The 17,223-nt window shown below is 36.9% G+C and overlaps 2 protein-coding genes across 3 annotated transcripts; one reads left to right on the forward strand and one right to left on the reverse strand.

The window, feature by feature from the left end:
- Positions 1–3: 3 nt before the first annotated feature.
- On the reverse strand, positions 4–6,298 carry tchp (trichoplein, keratin filament binding). The gene is made up of 13 exons (XM_074638032.1): positions 6,123–6,298; positions 5,619–5,813; positions 3,678–3,888; positions 3,522–3,578; positions 3,109–3,177; positions 2,229–2,402; positions 2,033–2,145; positions 1,872–1,938; positions 1,597–1,769; positions 1,425–1,506; positions 1,138–1,323; positions 819–962; positions 4–729 (listed from the first exon to the last, which is right to left on the reverse strand). The coding sequence occupies exons 2-13, from the start codon at positions 5,807–5,809 to the stop codon at positions 697–699; spliced, it is 1,500 nt and encodes a 499-aa protein (XP_074494133.1). The 5' UTR covers positions 5,810–5,813; positions 6,123–6,298; the 3' UTR covers positions 4–696.
- Positions 6,299–8,845: 2,547 nt separating this feature from the next.
- gltpa (glycolipid transfer protein a) lies at positions 8,846–15,227 on the forward strand. Of its 2 annotated transcripts, none has more exons than XM_074638041.1 (6): positions 8,846–9,032; positions 9,221–9,354; positions 12,897–12,955; positions 13,054–13,187; positions 13,275–13,425; positions 13,528–15,227. In XM_074638041.1, the coding sequence occupies exons 2-6, from the start codon at positions 9,252–9,254 to the stop codon at positions 13,708–13,710; spliced, it is 630 nt and encodes a 209-aa protein (XP_074494142.1). In that variant the 5' UTR covers positions 8,846–9,032; positions 9,221–9,251; the 3' UTR covers positions 13,711–15,227. The 2 variants fall into 2 exon arrangements, with proteins under 2 accessions (XP_074494142.1, XP_074494143.1); XM_074638042.1 differs by having other exon boundaries at positions 8,894–9,032; positions 9,224–9,354; positions 13,528–13,855.
- The last annotated feature ends 1,996 nt before the right edge of the window (positions 15,228–17,223 follow it).

Genomic DNA, 17,223 nt, shown 5'->3' on the forward strand with positions numbered 1-17,223 from the left:
TGATTTGATTGGAATAGCTTTATTGAAAACAGTCTATAAATTCAGGATAGAAAATATACAGCTCTAAAAGTGCAAAGAAAATACATAAATTATTTTCTACATTATGCAAACAATCAGCATTAACTTATTAACATCAGGATGGCACAATATTTGACCTACACAAATGTGTCCTTCTTTAAAAAGGAATAAAGGATAGGGTCCCATTTTTTCAAATCCGTCTTCCTACAATACTCACATGTCTATATGTACATTTAAAGAGTTATTGAGTGACAACATTGTTCATCCTCTTCATACTGGGTGTGAAAATATCCCTTCACCACCGCTCCAGTATAAGAGATGAGGGACAAAATTTACAGTCCTTGAACTGTCTCTCCTTGCGTTACTCTCTCTCCACTGTCGCTCAGCAAGAAAAAAAACTGTCCAATAGAGCAAAAAGAGGGAATTTTGAAAGAAAAGATCCCCACTTGATTTGATGTTTGAACTGCATGTTTACATTGAAGGAGGACTCTCTTCATAGCCAGTATGGACAGGAGGAACAATTACAGTGACCACTAACTGTTACGATATACATATAGTTATGTGAGCATTGTTTTAAGACACACTTGGAAAAAATGTGTAACTATCCTTTAAAGCTAATTTACAGGTAGAAAAATATACATCTCATAATTCTGTTTTGAATTCAGTCTTGCAGGTTGCTCATGTCCAAGCTGATCGAGGTCTGCTGTGAATCTGAAAGGGACAGTTTTAAGCTTATTTTAACATTAAGGAGCATTTTGGAATTTGAAATATGAACATCCAGCTCGACTTTCATCTTTTACCTTCTCCTGGTACCCTTTCTTGGCCATCCTCTGCATCTCCAGCCTCAGCTCCTCCTCCTGGATTAGACGAGCCTCACTGTCCTCCTCCTCCTCCTGCTCTATCTTGCACTGCTCCTCCAACTGCTCTCGGCGCTGCTGCTCCACCTACAGTATACAGTATATACAGAAACACCTTTAGGTCTGTTTTATTATTACGAAAAGCATATAAGCTGATGCTGTGCTGTGGGTCGAAATGCCTGTTAATGTTTCTTCTTAAATATTAACTTTTCTGTGTGGGGAAAAAAGTGCTATGAAACAAACTACTGCACTATGAACCAACCTGAGCATTTATCTCTTGCATCCGTGCCGTCCTGCGCTTCTCGTCTTGCTCCTTCTCCTGACGTCTGGTCTCCCTCTCCAGCTCTAGCTCCTCGATCAGCTGTTCTCTTCTCCTCAGAGACCCCTCCTGAGCCTCTCTGTTCTTTTGCATCTTAAGCTCCAGCTGCTGCTGTCGCCCCGCAAGCACCTTTCCAAGAAGAAGAAGAAGAAAGGAGAGCTGTTGTTTAGTAGTCATATCGTTTGAATTACATTCAAATTAAATTTCATCTTGATTTGAAAGCAATTCACCTCTTGCATGAGCCGTTCTCTGGCTTTCCTCTCCTTCTCCCACTGTGCTTCTCGTTTCTCCCACACATGTTGAGCCTCTTCTCTGAAATGGACGAGATGCATTGGTTTGTATTTGAGGAGAAGCGGGAATCCCTTCCTGCAGTGTCAGATCTTACTGAATCTCGGTGCTCACCTGTGCAGGATGTCGAACTCAGCCTCCCTCTCCTGCTCCAACTGAAGCTGCTCTTCAATCACACGTTTCATCCAGGCAGCATCAGCGATGGCCCTTTCCCTTCGTACAGTCTCTATCCTCCTGTCATCCTGCTGTCCTTCCAGCAAGGCTGCCAGGATCTTACGGTCGGCCTCCTGGTGGGAACAGAGGAATTCGAGGAACGTGCGAAGGCCAAATCCAAGTTGGATTACACATTTAAAAATATATTGTATGAAAAGAGAGTGAAGTAGACCAACCAGTTCCTCCTGCACTTGCTGGGCTCTCCTCTTCAGCTGAGCACGATATTGACGGATCAAGAAATGCCTGGTGGAACACAAGTCCATTGAACCCAATACCTCACCAGAATGAAGTGTCATATTACTTGAGATAAGTTATCTGCATAAAGAGCTTCCCTTACCCCATCTCAGACTTCTTTCGCCTTTCCTCCACCTTTCTCCTTTCCTCCTCTATCTTCTCCAGCTCCCATTGTTTGACCAGCAGAGCCTCTTGCTCCTTCTTCAGGCGAGTTGCCTGAGAGAGAAAAAAAATGCTTAAAAAACACATCTGCAATATCATTTTTCCCAGCAGAAATACTTAGTCCAAGATCCAAATACCTCCTCTTCCCTCAGCTTCAGTTCTTTCATCTGTTTGCAAAGTTCCTCCGCCCTATTCCGCTCCTCTTCATTCCTTTTCTCCTCCGCTTGCTTCATCCTCTCCAGAGCCTCTTTTCGGGTCCTCTCATACTCATTTTCGTGCCGTCTTGTCTCCTTCTGCTCTGCCGCTTCTTGCTACACGTTTGGAGAGATGGGTCACTTACAGTAGGTGTCTAACTTTCTCAATTATGTACCATGTTAAGAGGATTAAGGTGAGTAGACTTCAGACTTGATACTGTGCTCACAGATGACATGAGCACTGTTTAATTAAAAATTGATGTGTAACATAAATAATTAGTCACGTAAAAGGATAATGACAAAGTTTAACGACATGTGGGTCCTATGTGTCATCACTGACTTGAGCGAGGTGATGCTTAAGAGCACTGGAGAGCAACTTCTACATAATTTGGTTTGATTAAAATGGAGTAATAACAATTGAAATAGAATGAGAGTAGAATGGACATTGAACTGTTTGCTGTGGTCATTCAACTAGTTCAAAAGACAATGACGCTCAGCACTGTCCATTGACCATAGTGATAGAATCAGTTAGCCCGTTACAGTTCTTTGCATGGCAACAGTACACATAAAAATGGCAGCCACTCTGACCATCTTGCTATGTTGATTTGAATGGGAATGTCCGTTCTACTCTCATTCTATTTCTATGTAATAACTGTGTAAGAATAATATGTGTTTTTGACCTGTAGGTCCTTGTGAGATTTAGATTCCTGAGGCCGCTCATAACAAGGACCTACAGTACAAAAACACTCATCGACAGTTATTAAAACACTTAAATGAACAGAAACAGAACTGATTTGTCTGATTGTCGTGACGATTGTCTTACCTGTTTCTTCTCAGTTATCTGCTCCTGCCACTGGCTGACAACATGATCTTTATGTAATGCCGACTCGACCTGTGGACAGATTAAAAGAGCGATTAAGGACATAGACGAGACAGAGATCCTGATGAACTTGACCCTTAGCGGAAGGGATACCAGCACATTTTATTCTCTTAAGTCAACACTGGACTCAGGTTAACAGAAAGTCATGGAATATCTGCATCACAAGCCCTATTAGTTTCCAGATCAAGTGGACGTCTTGACAAAAAGTGTCTGTTTTCTCCTCTTGCAGAGCTCTTCAGACGCACATGATAGTCACAGGATTCCTGAGGCCATTTATCACTTCATCAACAGAGAGACTTTGAAGTACGAGGTTTGGCAACTTGTCACTTTTCCATTAATAGTTTAAACTTAGCTACCTCTCGCAACTCTGTGTTGTTTTTCTTCCAGTGCTCCCTCAGCAGCTCTTGTGCAAGCTAGGGATAGAAAACAGAAATAACAAGGATTATAAACTTCTGGCAGAGCCCCATTATCAGTACTGACAAGGAAATATACAACTAATTAAATGCAAATACCTTTTTTCTTCTTTCCTCTCTTGCAGTACGAAGCTCTTCAGTCTTTTGCACCAGCTGACTTGCCAATGTGCTCCTGTCAGGAACAACTTCCTTCAGCTCCGCCTCCAGCCGGTCTTGCTCCTCTTGAAGCATGGCCCTGAGCCGATTCCTGCGCTGCTCCAGGCTGGCCTTCTTTTCCTCCATTAGTCTCTCTTTATGGTATGCCGACATACTGACAAAACGGAGGAAAAGAGACATTAGTTGATTTTCTCTGGCTTTTTCCTGCCATTTGTCAGAGACGTACTAGAACAGAAAATACTACAGGTTTATTTATGCCCTTCATTATTCACACACATTCACATTTCACACACACACATTATATCAAAGCACATTTATGTAAGGTTACATAGATTTAAGGGTAGACACAGTGATATTTAGTTGCTCAGCCCAAAACATAGACTGTGTAAGTATAACGAACAACTAAACACTGAAAAAGAGGCATCGACTTCCACACTATTGCTCTCTGTAAATAGGTTGTAGTCATGAATGTACGTGTTGTCATTACTTATGAATGTTCTCTCTAGAATATGTTACCAGCCACGGGAGCAAGAGATTGAATGTATTGGGGAGCCCTTACTCTTTACACATGTAAAAGGACACCCTCTTTTAAATAATGTGAACTGTGTTTAAAAATATGTATTTTGACACTTGTTGTTAATCAACAAGTGTCAAGTGTTGATTAAACAATTTTCTAATCTCTCACCACATATATAATAATAACAATAATAATATTGTAATGTAATAATAAGTATTTGCTTGAACACCATCCTTTTGCTGTTCCAAACAAAGAGCCGATGTGAGCCCAGATAAGTACAAATTCACTGAGAGCAATAGTTTATAGATTACTGTCTCTTTTTAAAACGTTTATGATGCAGACATCTTATATACACAAAGGATGATTACTTACAGAGCCATCTAGTGAGGGCAGTGAAAGAGAAACATGTTCCACATTCATGTCAATAAACATGGACAAGGAACACAAAACACCATCAAATTGAAGCAATTCTTTTGAAATGCATTGCTTTATATAAACTTCCTACTGTTGCAGATATCTGTAATGAAATGATAAGTGTAAGCTCTATGTGGTAAGCACAGTTAACATTTTATAAAGCTAAACATGCTGTGTGTACTATATTTATACTGTATCCAAAAAACTTGCATCATTCTGTGACATTTTATGTTTTTGCTCACATTGATGATGTCACTCTGTAGTTTGTTTTACTTTACCAAGATCCAAAACCAAATGAGGTCAAAGTACAGCAGTATACAGAGCAATGCAAGAATGGAATCCACTCCCAAATCATATTACACAACAAAATACTATATATGGTTTTAAAAAAACACTAAAAGAGCATTACTTAAGAAGAAACTTTAGTAATTAATAAGTATTCTTTGGTGTGTAAGGGTATTATGGGCATCCATGTGAAATGATATCTATCTGTTAGATAATGATAGATTCAGTCGGAGCCTTTCTATTTTCTTTGTGTTTTTGTCATTTAAACTGTGTCAGTTGTTATTGTTTTATTTACAGTAGACGTGCATTACCATGTGATATGTTAGTGTATGATGAGTAGTGTGAATGTGTATTTTTGTATTGTCACCATGTAAACTATGTTGACCCCAGGAAGAATAGCTGCTGCAATGCAAAAGCTAATGGGGATCTAAACAAACAAACAAACTATCATCTCCTCTCTCTATAATCCTCCTGAGGTGTAACCTCTGCCCATTTCTAACACCTGAGCTGATTGGTATGCATTGCTCCCAGGTCTGACCCAGGTCGTATCTGAATTGTCCTGACCAGGGTTCAACCCAGGTTGACTGGCTTGGTTTGAATTGACAAAAGGACATGGTCATTGGTGTGAAAGTGGTATAAGTGAGTCTAGCTGTGGTGCATGAGGTTACCTCTGCTGGTAGGACTGACAGGAGCTCCACGCCGCCTGTCTCTGGCTGCGGACACTCTGCTCTCTGAAGTACTGAGCATGCTGCTGCCACTGCTGCCGACACCGGGCCTCCTGCTCCCGCTGCCGGGCCAGCTGTCCGGCCAGCACCCGGGACCGGCTGGGCACATGGGCCGAGAGGGTCGGCAGAGCCATGGACCTGAATCAGGATGAACATACAACATAAGAAGAAGACATCACCTGAACCTAACCCTAACTAACGCTGCTTGATTTATCATGTAGTAGCTACAGCTGGCCAACTTAACCAAGCTAATGTCACTCATTCACATACAATAGAAAGTATTTAGATACCTTTATGTATTTGATAGTTACATGTGTTTATTTAAGGTCAATAAAGAAGAGAAACCCAAAAAGCAATAAGGTAAACAAAGCAGCTAACTAACAGCTCTTACTAGCAGACATCACTTACACAGTAAAGGACCTTTTCAGCTCCATAAAGAATACTTACTTATCCTTTCGGTGGCAAACTGAACTGCTTTCTCTCGGTTTGTGTTAATACCGGTCGATGTTTTGCATCTATTCACAGATAAATCGTCGTTATTTCTCAGTATTCAGGATTCAGTCCCTCATCTGTCCTTAGTTACCGATTGACTTCCTAGTTACTCCCACGCTACGTGGTGACGCAAGGGTCAAAATTAGTGACTGGATGAAAAGGCGAAGCGCATTTCCGCCAAACATTGGTGCACCGTTTTGTTCAATTCAATTCAATTTGCTTTATTGACATGACTGTCAGGTGAACAATATTGCCAAAGCGTCAATTCAATAATAAATAAACATTTTAAAAGAACAAAATAAAAACTAAAACATATATATACAAACAGTTTATACAATTCATTAAGCGAATTACAATATATAGATTGTAATTCATATACACATATTGTTTGTTACCTGTGACAAAACAACTGTGCAATTATATAGATAGATAGATAGATAGATAGATAGATAGATAGATAGAACGTAACTTTATTAATCCCGAGGGAAAAATTATTAAAGATAACTTGTCAGATTAGTCAACTAGATAAAGATAAAATCACCACTACAAAAATAATAATGGCACAATTCATATTACAGTCTGTAAATTGTCAGGTAATACACCACAAATCTATACTATATATTGGTGCTGAAGCTCTTATAGATAGATAGATAGATAGATAGATAGATAGATAGATAGATAGTAACTTTATTAATCCCGAGGGAAATTTAAGTTTCCAGCATCACAGTTCCATATTGCAAAACATGTTAGTAAAGATATAATAGATATTTAAAAAGAACATGCATGTAATTGAAGAAAACATGCATGGGAAAACAAAAGCAATAATGTAAACAAAGCACTAATGTAAATTAAAACATGCATGTAAATGGAAGAAAACAATAAAGAAGTAATTAATGTTTGTTGTGTCAATAAAACAAACAAACAAATAAAAAACAATTAATAACAATATATTGCAATATCAAAGGATAAATGAAAGAAAAAAAACAACAAAAAAACAAACAAACATGAAGTATAGGATTAAATAAAATGCAGAGTGTGAGTTACATCTGTTATGTGTTGTTGTGGTTGTCTCTTAGGCTGTGACATGCACTGACATATCCTGCAGCTTCTATGGCGTTGACACTATTTTCTCCAAGTAGATGTTGTATTTTTTTTGGTCAGAGAGGGAATCAAAATCTTGGAGTTTACATTTAATTTTTGTAAAGAATTTTTTCCTAATTTCTTCATATGTGCTACATTGTAGCAGGCAATTTTCTTTCATGAGTTCTACTTTATTTTCCATTATGATCAGTACCTTTGTTGGATACCTTTTATTTCAAAGAAAAGGGTATTGTTTCTCGTCTACAAAACATCATCAGCAGTAATGAGCACTGATAATAACCCTTTTACCAAATTTAAGTTTATTCAAGTATGCTATTAGTATACTTCATTATTAACTTAAAATAAGAGAGTATACTTTCAGTTTACTTTTTATGCACTTATCAGAGATATACTTAACAAAGGTAAACTTTAGTATACTTGGCTCATACTGACAAGTATACAGAAAAGTCTAAGTATGCTTGGCTTATAGGCCTACTTACTTAATCTTTTGATCAAGATATAGAAAAGTGATATGTTTGCCCTTCCCCCTTTTATTTTCTATTAACTTATTTGTTTATTTAATTTATTATTGTTACTCTCTTATTTTTGTATTAATGTTGTTGTTTTTTTGTTTTGTGTGTGTGTTTTTAAAATTCTATTCTTTATTTGTATTATTATTATTATTATTATTATTATTATTATTATTATTATTATTATTATTATTATTATTTTTATTATTATTATTATTTCTTTTCTTAATTTTATTTCAATTTTAAATGTTGAAGTTGTTTTCTCTAGTGTACTTAATGAGTTTGTCTATAAACTCAACTACTAAAAAAATTGGTTTATAAACTATTGTAATTACAAACTGTAAATTGCATATATGAAAACAACCTTTAAGGCAAGTATTCTTGCCTTATAAGGCTACAGAAAAGAATACTTGGTTTAGTAGTTATGCTTACTTTTTGATAGAGTGGCCTATTAAAGTGTGTGAGAGTTTGTAAAAGGATGTTTTGATTTGAATTTATTTCAATTCATCAAATTTTTGGATTATCACCTTAGAGGAAAGTGAGAACAACACATCTTATTATTTTTTTTAAATCTCATCACAAAACATCAAGTCAAATAGCAAAAGTCCCTTTATGTAAAATATACATCATTGGCTAAGTACAATAAATTAAAGTATACAAAGTATATTTTCATGAACTAAAAAGCAGAGATGCTCAAAAGTAAATTTAATCTCAGAGTTTTTTTAATCAAGCAATATCACCAATATTATTATTAACCATTTATTATTAGTATTATTATTAATAATACTAATACTAATACTAATAATAATAATAATAATAAATAACCAGTTATTATTATTATTATTATCATTATTATTATTATTTTAGGATCAGTGATAGAATTAATGAAATAATGACTATTTCATAAATAAATATAATTAATGAAATGGAACGAAATGGCAAATTTAGTCAGATTATCTACCAATCTCCCAATCTCTAGTGTAATTTTTAAACTTTGAGATATTCCACAAAACTCCATTAGTTGGCAGTAAAGCAGCACATGTGATTAAACGCAGAGGAAGACCGACTGGTGTCAGCTGATTGGAGCACATCAGGTTCCGTTCTTGTGTGTTTGTCCTATCACTTCTGTCTAAACGACGTTTATTGGCCCTTTTACCCGGAGAGGTGTCGATGACCCGGATCTGTCAGTAACAAGTCCATCACAAGGAGCCAGCGGCTGGATATTACGCACCACTATACCTGGAGTTCAATTTAGGTGACTTGTGTGTACATGTGTGTGTGTGCATATGTGTGTGCATGCATGTGTGCGTGCATGTGTGTGTGCATGCATGTGTGTGTATGTGTGTTGGTTGTGGTGGGGTGGGGTATGACACACAGCTTCCTCTCTGGTGCTGCACTGTACATCCGCAGTTGAAGGTTGACAGCCTGTTGCTCTCGTTTCAGCAGTAAGAAGAGTGAGTCCTGGACCAGAGAGATGGCTCTGCTAATGGAGCACCAGTTCAGACAGATGCCAGTTGACAGACAGGTGGAAACAAGACCGTTTCTGGAGGCTGTGTCATACCTTCCACCCTTCTTTGGTAAGTGAAGTTTCCACAGTGTGTGACACAGTTACAGAGACCATGTAAGGTTTAGGCTCCAGTGTAATTCCTGAATATAAAGTTATACAGAAATAAATGTGAAAAAAATGAATTCTCAGATGTCAGTGGCTGCAGAGAGAAGAGACACCTCTATACACAAATGTATTTCTATTCAACCTGTCAGAGATTACATTACATGCACAGTCACATTATAGGATTGATGACACTAATAAGCGTTTTAAGCATGTAGATTCTAAACTACTGTGTGATGTGTTAAATTGGCTGAACGTGCACACAAAAGCAGGATGTTATCTGACAGACGTTCCCCTGCAATGGACCCTTTTTTTCCACCGTCATGCATCTTTCATGTGGGATTTGTTCAACTTTGATTAATAAACACAAAACTTGTTGTGAGGGAAATCTGTCACAACACTTCCATCAAACCTAATGAACCGATCTCTATCTCTTTCCAAATGATAATCTTTTTTGGATCGTATTCCTCACCATCAAGCTGTCCACAATCCTTCAGCATGCATAATTTAATCTGCTGGCCTGGATTTTAAGTTGTGAAAATTGATTAGTACGGTGTTGAGTTCCCCTTGCCCATTCATCGGCGGCATGGTGCGCCAGGGCATCTTTGTGTGACTTCATTCTGTATTAATATGCCAAAGGTCCTCTATTGAATTTGCCACGTGAAACCCTTGAGAGGAACCAAGTCTGATGTCAATATTAAGCTCTTTCCTCCTTGTCGCCATTGTTTTTCCTGACCTAGAAATTTCTTGGCCAACTTTCCTACAAGCCATTAAAGTCCTGCACGCTCATAGTACATTCATACAGGTGTTTTAAATTAGTTAGACTTCTTCTTCAGGACTGTGTGGACAGTACTTCCTGACGCCCCTGTGAGGTTTATGCAAAAGGGATGCAAAATCAAACCGTAAAAAAACTAAAAATTTCTATTACGTACAAACCGAACTTGGTCCAGGTTTGTTGAACCGTTGCACCACTATGAAATACAGGCTTGCTAATTATTTGATAAGGTGCCAGAGACATAGAAGAGGCAGTTATCTAGGCCTACTTGACCATTAAGTATCCTGCCTTATTTCAAGTATAAAATCAGTGTTATGGCTTCATATAATATAGAAACATTATTCATTACTATCAATCAATCAGTCTATTTATTTGGAGTTCAAAAACATTGAAAATGGTTGTTTTTCTTCTCTCTAATGTGCAAAACAAACCAAACCGTGACCCAAAAAACGCAATTCAAACCAAACTGTGAGCATATTGAACCCTTGCACCACTAGTATGCACCTGTTTTAAACGCAGCACAATTAATTTTTGTATTATTATTTTAAGTAAATGGAGTTTAGTGACCTCAGTAAACTCCCTACACGGCTATGGCAGAATAATTAACACCTGCTTGGGTGTGCAAGTATTCAAGGACTTATTTGTGTTAGTAGTTTATCTAGTTTAATTTGTTAAATAGACTTTACTGTTACATTTCAGAGAGTTGTTTAATTTTTTCCAGACTGTGTCTTTGTAACAAAAATCTTGTGAAGAGAGTGGAAAATAGAGAGAGAGAGCCACACAAGATGAGGATGTCTCTGAAACAAGATATGTTGCCATCAGTGTTGTGGCGATGCATCGCATCAGCACAGTACAGTGGACTTTGTCATGAGTAGTTTCCACTAACAGCTCAGGAGCTGAAAGCTGTCTGTTGTGTCAGTGGGTCAACCAGGAGCCGTGTGTGGTCGGGACTCTGGATGTCTCATTGTTCGCCATCCCGTCACCAAATACTCTAATACGAGCCTAATTAAATGACACCTAATGATAATACTGTGATGATATGTTTGTGAAATCAGCACACACTGAAGACCTAACTCTAGAGTTATTTTAGGCCACAAGAATGTTTAAATCCACTTGAGTATGTTTCCAGTATTTCACATGAAGAGTAACACCTGAAAATCTCGTTTTTGCTAAAACCTTCAGTGGTTTAACTTGTCACCTCGCTGCAGTGATGTACAGGTGTACTCCAGGACCCTGTAACATAACTGTTGGGTGTGTTTGCAGGTGCAACAGAGCACACCTCTGACCACACCCATAAATGATGAAACAGGCTTGAATCTTTCAAACAGATAGGGCAGCAAAACACACCTTTTCAGCCTGGTGTTAAGTTACTCCTTAAAGGGAAACTTGGCAGGATTTCAGCCGGCTTTGTATCGTTGTAATTAGAGCTGCATCGATTAATCAATTAGTGGTCAACTATTAAATTAATCGTCAACTATTTTGATGATTGATTAATCTGTTTGAGTCATTTATTTAAAAAAAAGAAGTCAAAATTCTCTGATTCCAGCTTCTTAAATGTGAATATTTTCTCGTTTATTTTCTCCTCTGTGACAATAAACTGAATATCTTTGAGTTGTGGACAAAACAGGACATTTGAGGACGTCATCTTGGGCGTTGGGAAACACTGATCGACATTTTTCACAATTTTCTGACATTTTATAGACCAAACAACTAACTGATTAATCGAAAACATGATCAACAGATTAATCTACAATAACAAATAGTCATAGTTGCAGCCCTAGTTGCAGTGTGGTTGGTATGTGCAAATGAACGACGTTAGGCTTACCCCCTCGCTCGCCCGCTGGACCAGCGCCGGCAAATGAGCGGCCTTTTGTAGGTCTGCTTGGTCCTCCACTTCACTAAAGCTATATCATACATTATGTAAATCATTAAAATATTCAGATCCAGGATGCAATTTAATAGCTGCACAGTTTCATCAATTTTAAAGATTCTAAATGTCTTGTACATCATGTTTTACATATTGTCCCTTTAATTCAGCCTTTAGGTCTGAGATGTTGACTTGAATGTGGTGCAACATGAGTTTTTAAAGATAGAACCCAGAAGAGTCTACAAGGTTGAAAGGTCAACCTCACCAGTTTAATAGTATTTACTAATCTCAAGATATTATTGAGCTTGAATAGTTGTCTGTCTCTAAGTGTCAGCCCTGTGATAGTCTGGCGACCTGTCAAGGGTGTACCCTGCCTTCACCAACTGTCAGCTGGGATCGGCTCCAGCCCCCCTATGACCCTGAACAGGATAAGCGGTTACAGATAATTTATGAATGGAAGATATTATTGTAATATTGATTACTTTTGAAATGATGTTTTCTGCATGTGGTAGTTCATTTATAAAAGAAGGAAAGCTATAGCTGCTGAAAATGTATTGCATTTCAGTGGTGCTCCAAACAATTTGCATGGGTCATTGAGAAGTTTAAATATATATATTGCAAAATTCATGAAAGCAATTTAAAACAATGTCAGATAATATCCAATAAAAAGCCATGCATACAGACCTGTAATAAAGGAAAGTCCTTACAGTTACCTTTATAGCTTCTGTGTTGTTAGAGGCTGTTGGTCACCATGAGAAGCTCTAAATAATACTGATATTCTCATATAGGCTCAATAGTTTTTGTTTAAATATGTAGATTTTCACTCCTTAAATTCTCAGTCACTCTCTGTGTAAACGTTCCTCCTCAGATTGCCTTGGCTCTACTATTTTTGCACCAATAAAGGCCGACATAGCTGGTAATATCACAGTAAGTATGATTATTCTTTCATGTGCCCTGAGTTGGCTCTACTCTTTTCTTCTCAGTAACGTTTTAATACAATAAAATGCAACTCTTTTACCTAAAAGAAAATCAAGGCGGTTTACGAAACCAACCCAGGACGGTTCAAGACACTCCAGCATATTCTGGAGGCAGAGAAGGAAATGCATGGAGCAGAATGGCCCAAAGCTGGAGCCACGTTGGCACTTATGTGGCTAAAAAGGTTTGAGAAACTTTACATTTCAGGTTTTATAGATTGTTGGGCAGTACTGCACCAATAATCACCGTGCATGTCTTCTTTATCGACCAGGGGTCTACGGTTTATTCAGGTCTTCCTGCAGAGCCTGGTGGATGGTGAAAAGGATGATAGCAACCCAAACCTCATTCGAGTCAACGTCACCAAAGGCTATGAAACAGCCCTGAAAAAGTATCATGGCTGGTTTGTGCAACAGTTCTTCAAGGTGAGTTCAGAGTTGATAGATGTGTCTTTTATTAGAAATACATATATAAGGGAGCAAAATGTAGAGTCTGTATAAATTCGGCATCTTGATTTGCTCTTCTAGGCAGCTCTTTTCGCTGCTCCATATAAGACAGATTTCCTGAAGGCCCTCTCCAAGGGTCGGGACGTCAAGGAAGAGGAATGCTTGGAAAAAATCAGAAAATTCCTCATCAACTTCACTGCCACCGTTGATGCTATTTATGACATGTACAATAAGCTGAATGCTGAGCTTGATTACACAGTGTGACTGCAGCGCATTCCTCTTTCCTCCAGTGATGCTATTAGTTTACAAAGTCATTTACATTCTGCAGTCTGCCGTCTTCATCTTGACATGGCTCCCTTCAGGTCATCTGACAGCTCACTGTGGAGTGTATTTACAGCACTCTGTCGTCACACATCAAATATGTGCGCACTTTTAATCATCTGTGTGTCTGTTCTGGCTTTCTCGTTACTCTGAGGCAAGTTTCCCAAAGCAGCTGCTGATTTGAACTCAGTATTTCTTTGTTTCGTTACAGAAAAAGCAATAGCATTGTCAGATATTTATGTGTGTGATTATAAGATAATTATACCAAGAATCAAAGTGCTACGTAACAAATGTTTTTGAAACTGTTACAAAAGCTTTAACTAAATGAGTGAGGTGTCTGATGTTGACAGATTTAATGAGCCACATCACTAGCAACGCTAAATATAATACAAAAAAGGTTGTCTTTGCTGCAATAATTTGTACCTGAATTTTAAAATTTTTAATTTATTAAATTTGAAAGTTTATTCTTCTATATCCTGAGATAAGTTAAGGGCTGCATTTAGTTGTAATCATTAAAAAAAAATAGAAAAATTACAAAACAGGAATTTAAAATGTGGTACGTCTATGGCTTATAGTTTGAAGTAAATTTATCAAAATCCAAAGCACATAATTTACATGATTTACAAACACTTTGTAAAAGAAGTCATATGTTTTCATCTTACACAATGAATACTGTCTAGTTGTCCATGTTTTCTGGGGATTGGATTGTAGTTTTTAGTTTTTAATGAAAAATGTTACTTCTAAGTTATTACAGTGTCCTAAGTTATTTATTACAAAACATACAAAACACATGAATACAATATTTTTCTGGCATAATTTTTGAAAAGCTTACAAATTTCAAGACGCTGTTGTAAACAGCTTTTAATATTGCACACCTGTTTGTGCCTTAAGCTGGAGCTGCGGAGCATTTCAGTAACCACGTCAGCTTTTTTGCCTTTAGTCCTTTATATTTTTATACATGTCACTTTGTGTGAACCAAGCACGCTAATTTAAAACAAAATGTTAATTATTACTTAAATTGTGGTCTCTTTTATACTTCCATGCTATGCAGGACTTGAATATGTATCTTAACTATTCTTCCAAAGCAATGCTTCATCAGCACTAAGTGCTTCTCTGTCCACTCTGCTCTCAGGTGCTTACATAAAACTGAATGTGAATTTTCTTTAAACCTCTTCGTCGAGTGGATATAAAGTGTTGCATTATGACTTTTTTGCCTTCGACATGGTTGTTAGACACATTTTTAGATACTTGGCTAAGCGATGTGATATTTTGACAGCATGCCGACCTTGAATAAAGGTTATGTTGGTGGCCTTTGGTTAATCAGTACTGTTTTGAGTTCACGTCTGATGTGTCTCTTGTGGCTGAAATTATGTTGCAGTGCGTGTATAGTGCAAAATAACAAATCTTGAATTTTCAATTTATGTAAACCATAATTTGCAATAAAAATATGTGCAATAATTCATACGATTTCCTTTACTTTTTGTGCATCTCTACGATTTGCCCTATACATCACAGATCGGAAACTACAGATAAATGTTTACTCCAACTCCATACTTGATTACAATTTTGATGTACTTGTACTTTACTTGAGTGTATTTATTTGTTGTCACGTTATATTTATACTCAATTACATTCATTGGGAAATATTGTTGAAAGTTTTATTTTGAAATGATTTACCGGAAGTGTGAGTATGCTATAATGTCTGCATTGACGTCACTTTGACTAATTTAGCAGTTCCTCGCTGTCACCACTAGAGGGCAGCAAACAGTCCTGATTTTAAATACACAGATCAACATCTCCTAGCATCAACACAGAGGTAGACAGGAACTGATAATGCTTAAAAATATATATAAACATTATTTATGTCAAACAACTGGTAAATAAAAATGACCTGTTGCTAACTTGACCTGTGTTTTTAAAATCAGGAGTTTTAATGTCCTCCAGTGGTCACAGGTAGGAACTGCATCATAGAGTTTGTCACGCTAGAACCATTGCAGACTTTAGCAGGAATCAATACTGTTATCAATCAGTGATTATATTTATTATTATATAATATTATATTATATTTATAATATTATATATATATATATAATATTATATATATTATATTATATTATATTACATATTATACATATATATATATATATATATATATATTATATGATATATATTAGATTATATTATTATATTCTTTAGAGGTATCAATTAGACATTTATATTTAATAATAGTATATGTATTTCTAATGAATACTTTGTTCTTGTTTGAGACATTTTTGTATTGTCTTCATTAGGCTATATGTTTGTATATGAATTAGTTTGTGTCCACTTGTGGTAATTCACCTTTTGCACAGTAGGTGGTATGAAGAGGAATACCTGAAGGCTGCAGGGAAAATACAAATAGGAAGCACCAGTAACGATCAGTAATCACAGAGCAGGTGTGTTATTTACCTGAAGAGGCACACAGTCTTTAGCCGTCATGTTCAGGATCTAATTGAGTCATATTTGTTTGGTTGCATGCAAGTTATTAATTGAGATAAGTGCGTGTGAATCGCCGTCAACAGTGGATGAACCTGATGGTGTACAAATACACCTGAGTATGGCTACAGGTATACTGACGTTTGGGAATGTGAATTATTCAAAGGCCACGCGTCTGTGTTTTTTCTCTCTTTTCCCCCTTTCTGCTACAACCTCTACTAATAAAAAAAAGGCTAAAATGCCAGATAAACATCTTTAAAAAATGAATAAAAAATCTGAAAAAATAATCATAGTATTGAGATATTATTTTTCTTTAATGGTGTTTCCTTACTCTGTGAGTTCATCTGGCATCGAGCTCATTTCAAATCAGATGAGATGAGATTACAAGCTTTTTTATCAGATTTCTATACAAAAAAACACATCAGCGGTTTGTTCTGTAATTAACAGGAAAACATTCTGTGATGGAAATTAATAAATGCATAGACCTGTTTTATGGTGTTCAATTTTAAAATACGGGAATCAAGGTTCCAGTCTGTGATTTCTGAAAATTGGAGTAAAAATTATTCACATAAGCACCTGTGAGACAAAATATGCACACAGTCACAGAAATCCAATATTTCATTTAGAGACTGGAGAATGTTTCTGTCCAGCTACATGTAAGAGCATAAATTTAAATGTTTTTATCCAGCAATTTCTGGAGGACGGAGACACAAAAAAAAACACATTACAGACACACAATCATTCAAATATAAAAATCACTGTCATTTGACTGTTGCAGTTTTCAGTTGTGTACAGACAGTAATGTTTTTCAGGTCCATCTCTCCTCACCTTGATATCCTCGTCTCCTTAATGTCCTCTTCTCCATCCAGTCTTCTGGGCTGTAATTTCAGCTTCAGGTATTCTGAAGTTCTGGACATCGAAGATAACAATATTCTCGGGAAGTTTAAATCACACCGAATGATGTCTGATGATGTCTGAATG

Source organism: Sebastes fasciatus, chromosome 6 (assembly GCF_043250625.1).
Source record: "Sebastes fasciatus isolate fSebFas1 chromosome 6, fSebFas1.pri, whole genome shotgun sequence".
In the NCBI taxonomy this organism is placed as follows: Eukaryota; Metazoa; Chordata; class Actinopteri; order Perciformes; family Sebastidae; genus Sebastes; species Sebastes fasciatus.

Coding starts and splice junctions, on each gene's coding strand:
- tchp (XM_074638032.1), bottom strand. CDS start 5,809: ATGGCTCTGCCGACCCTCTCGGCCCATGTGCCCAGCCGGTCCCGGGTG. Junction 3,178..3,521: donor ACAACACAGAGTTGCGAGAG/GTAGCTAAGTTT, acceptor ATCTGTCCACAG/GTCGAGTCGGCATTACATAA. Junction 1,770..1,871: donor AGCAAGTGCAGGAGGAACTG/GTTGGTCTACTT, acceptor TGTTCCCACCAG/GAGGCCGACCGTAAGATCCT.
- gltpa (XM_074638041.1), top strand. CDS start 9,252: ATGGCTCTGCTAATGGAGCACCAGTTCAGACAGATGCCAGTTGACAGA. Junction 12,956..13,053: donor ACATAGCTGGTAATATCACA/GTAAGTATGATT, acceptor TTTACCTAAAAG/AAAATCAAGGCGGTTTACGA. Junction 13,188..13,274: donor GCACTTATGTGGCTAAAAAG/GTTTGAGAAACT, acceptor TTTATCGACCAG/GGGTCTACGGTTTATTCAGG.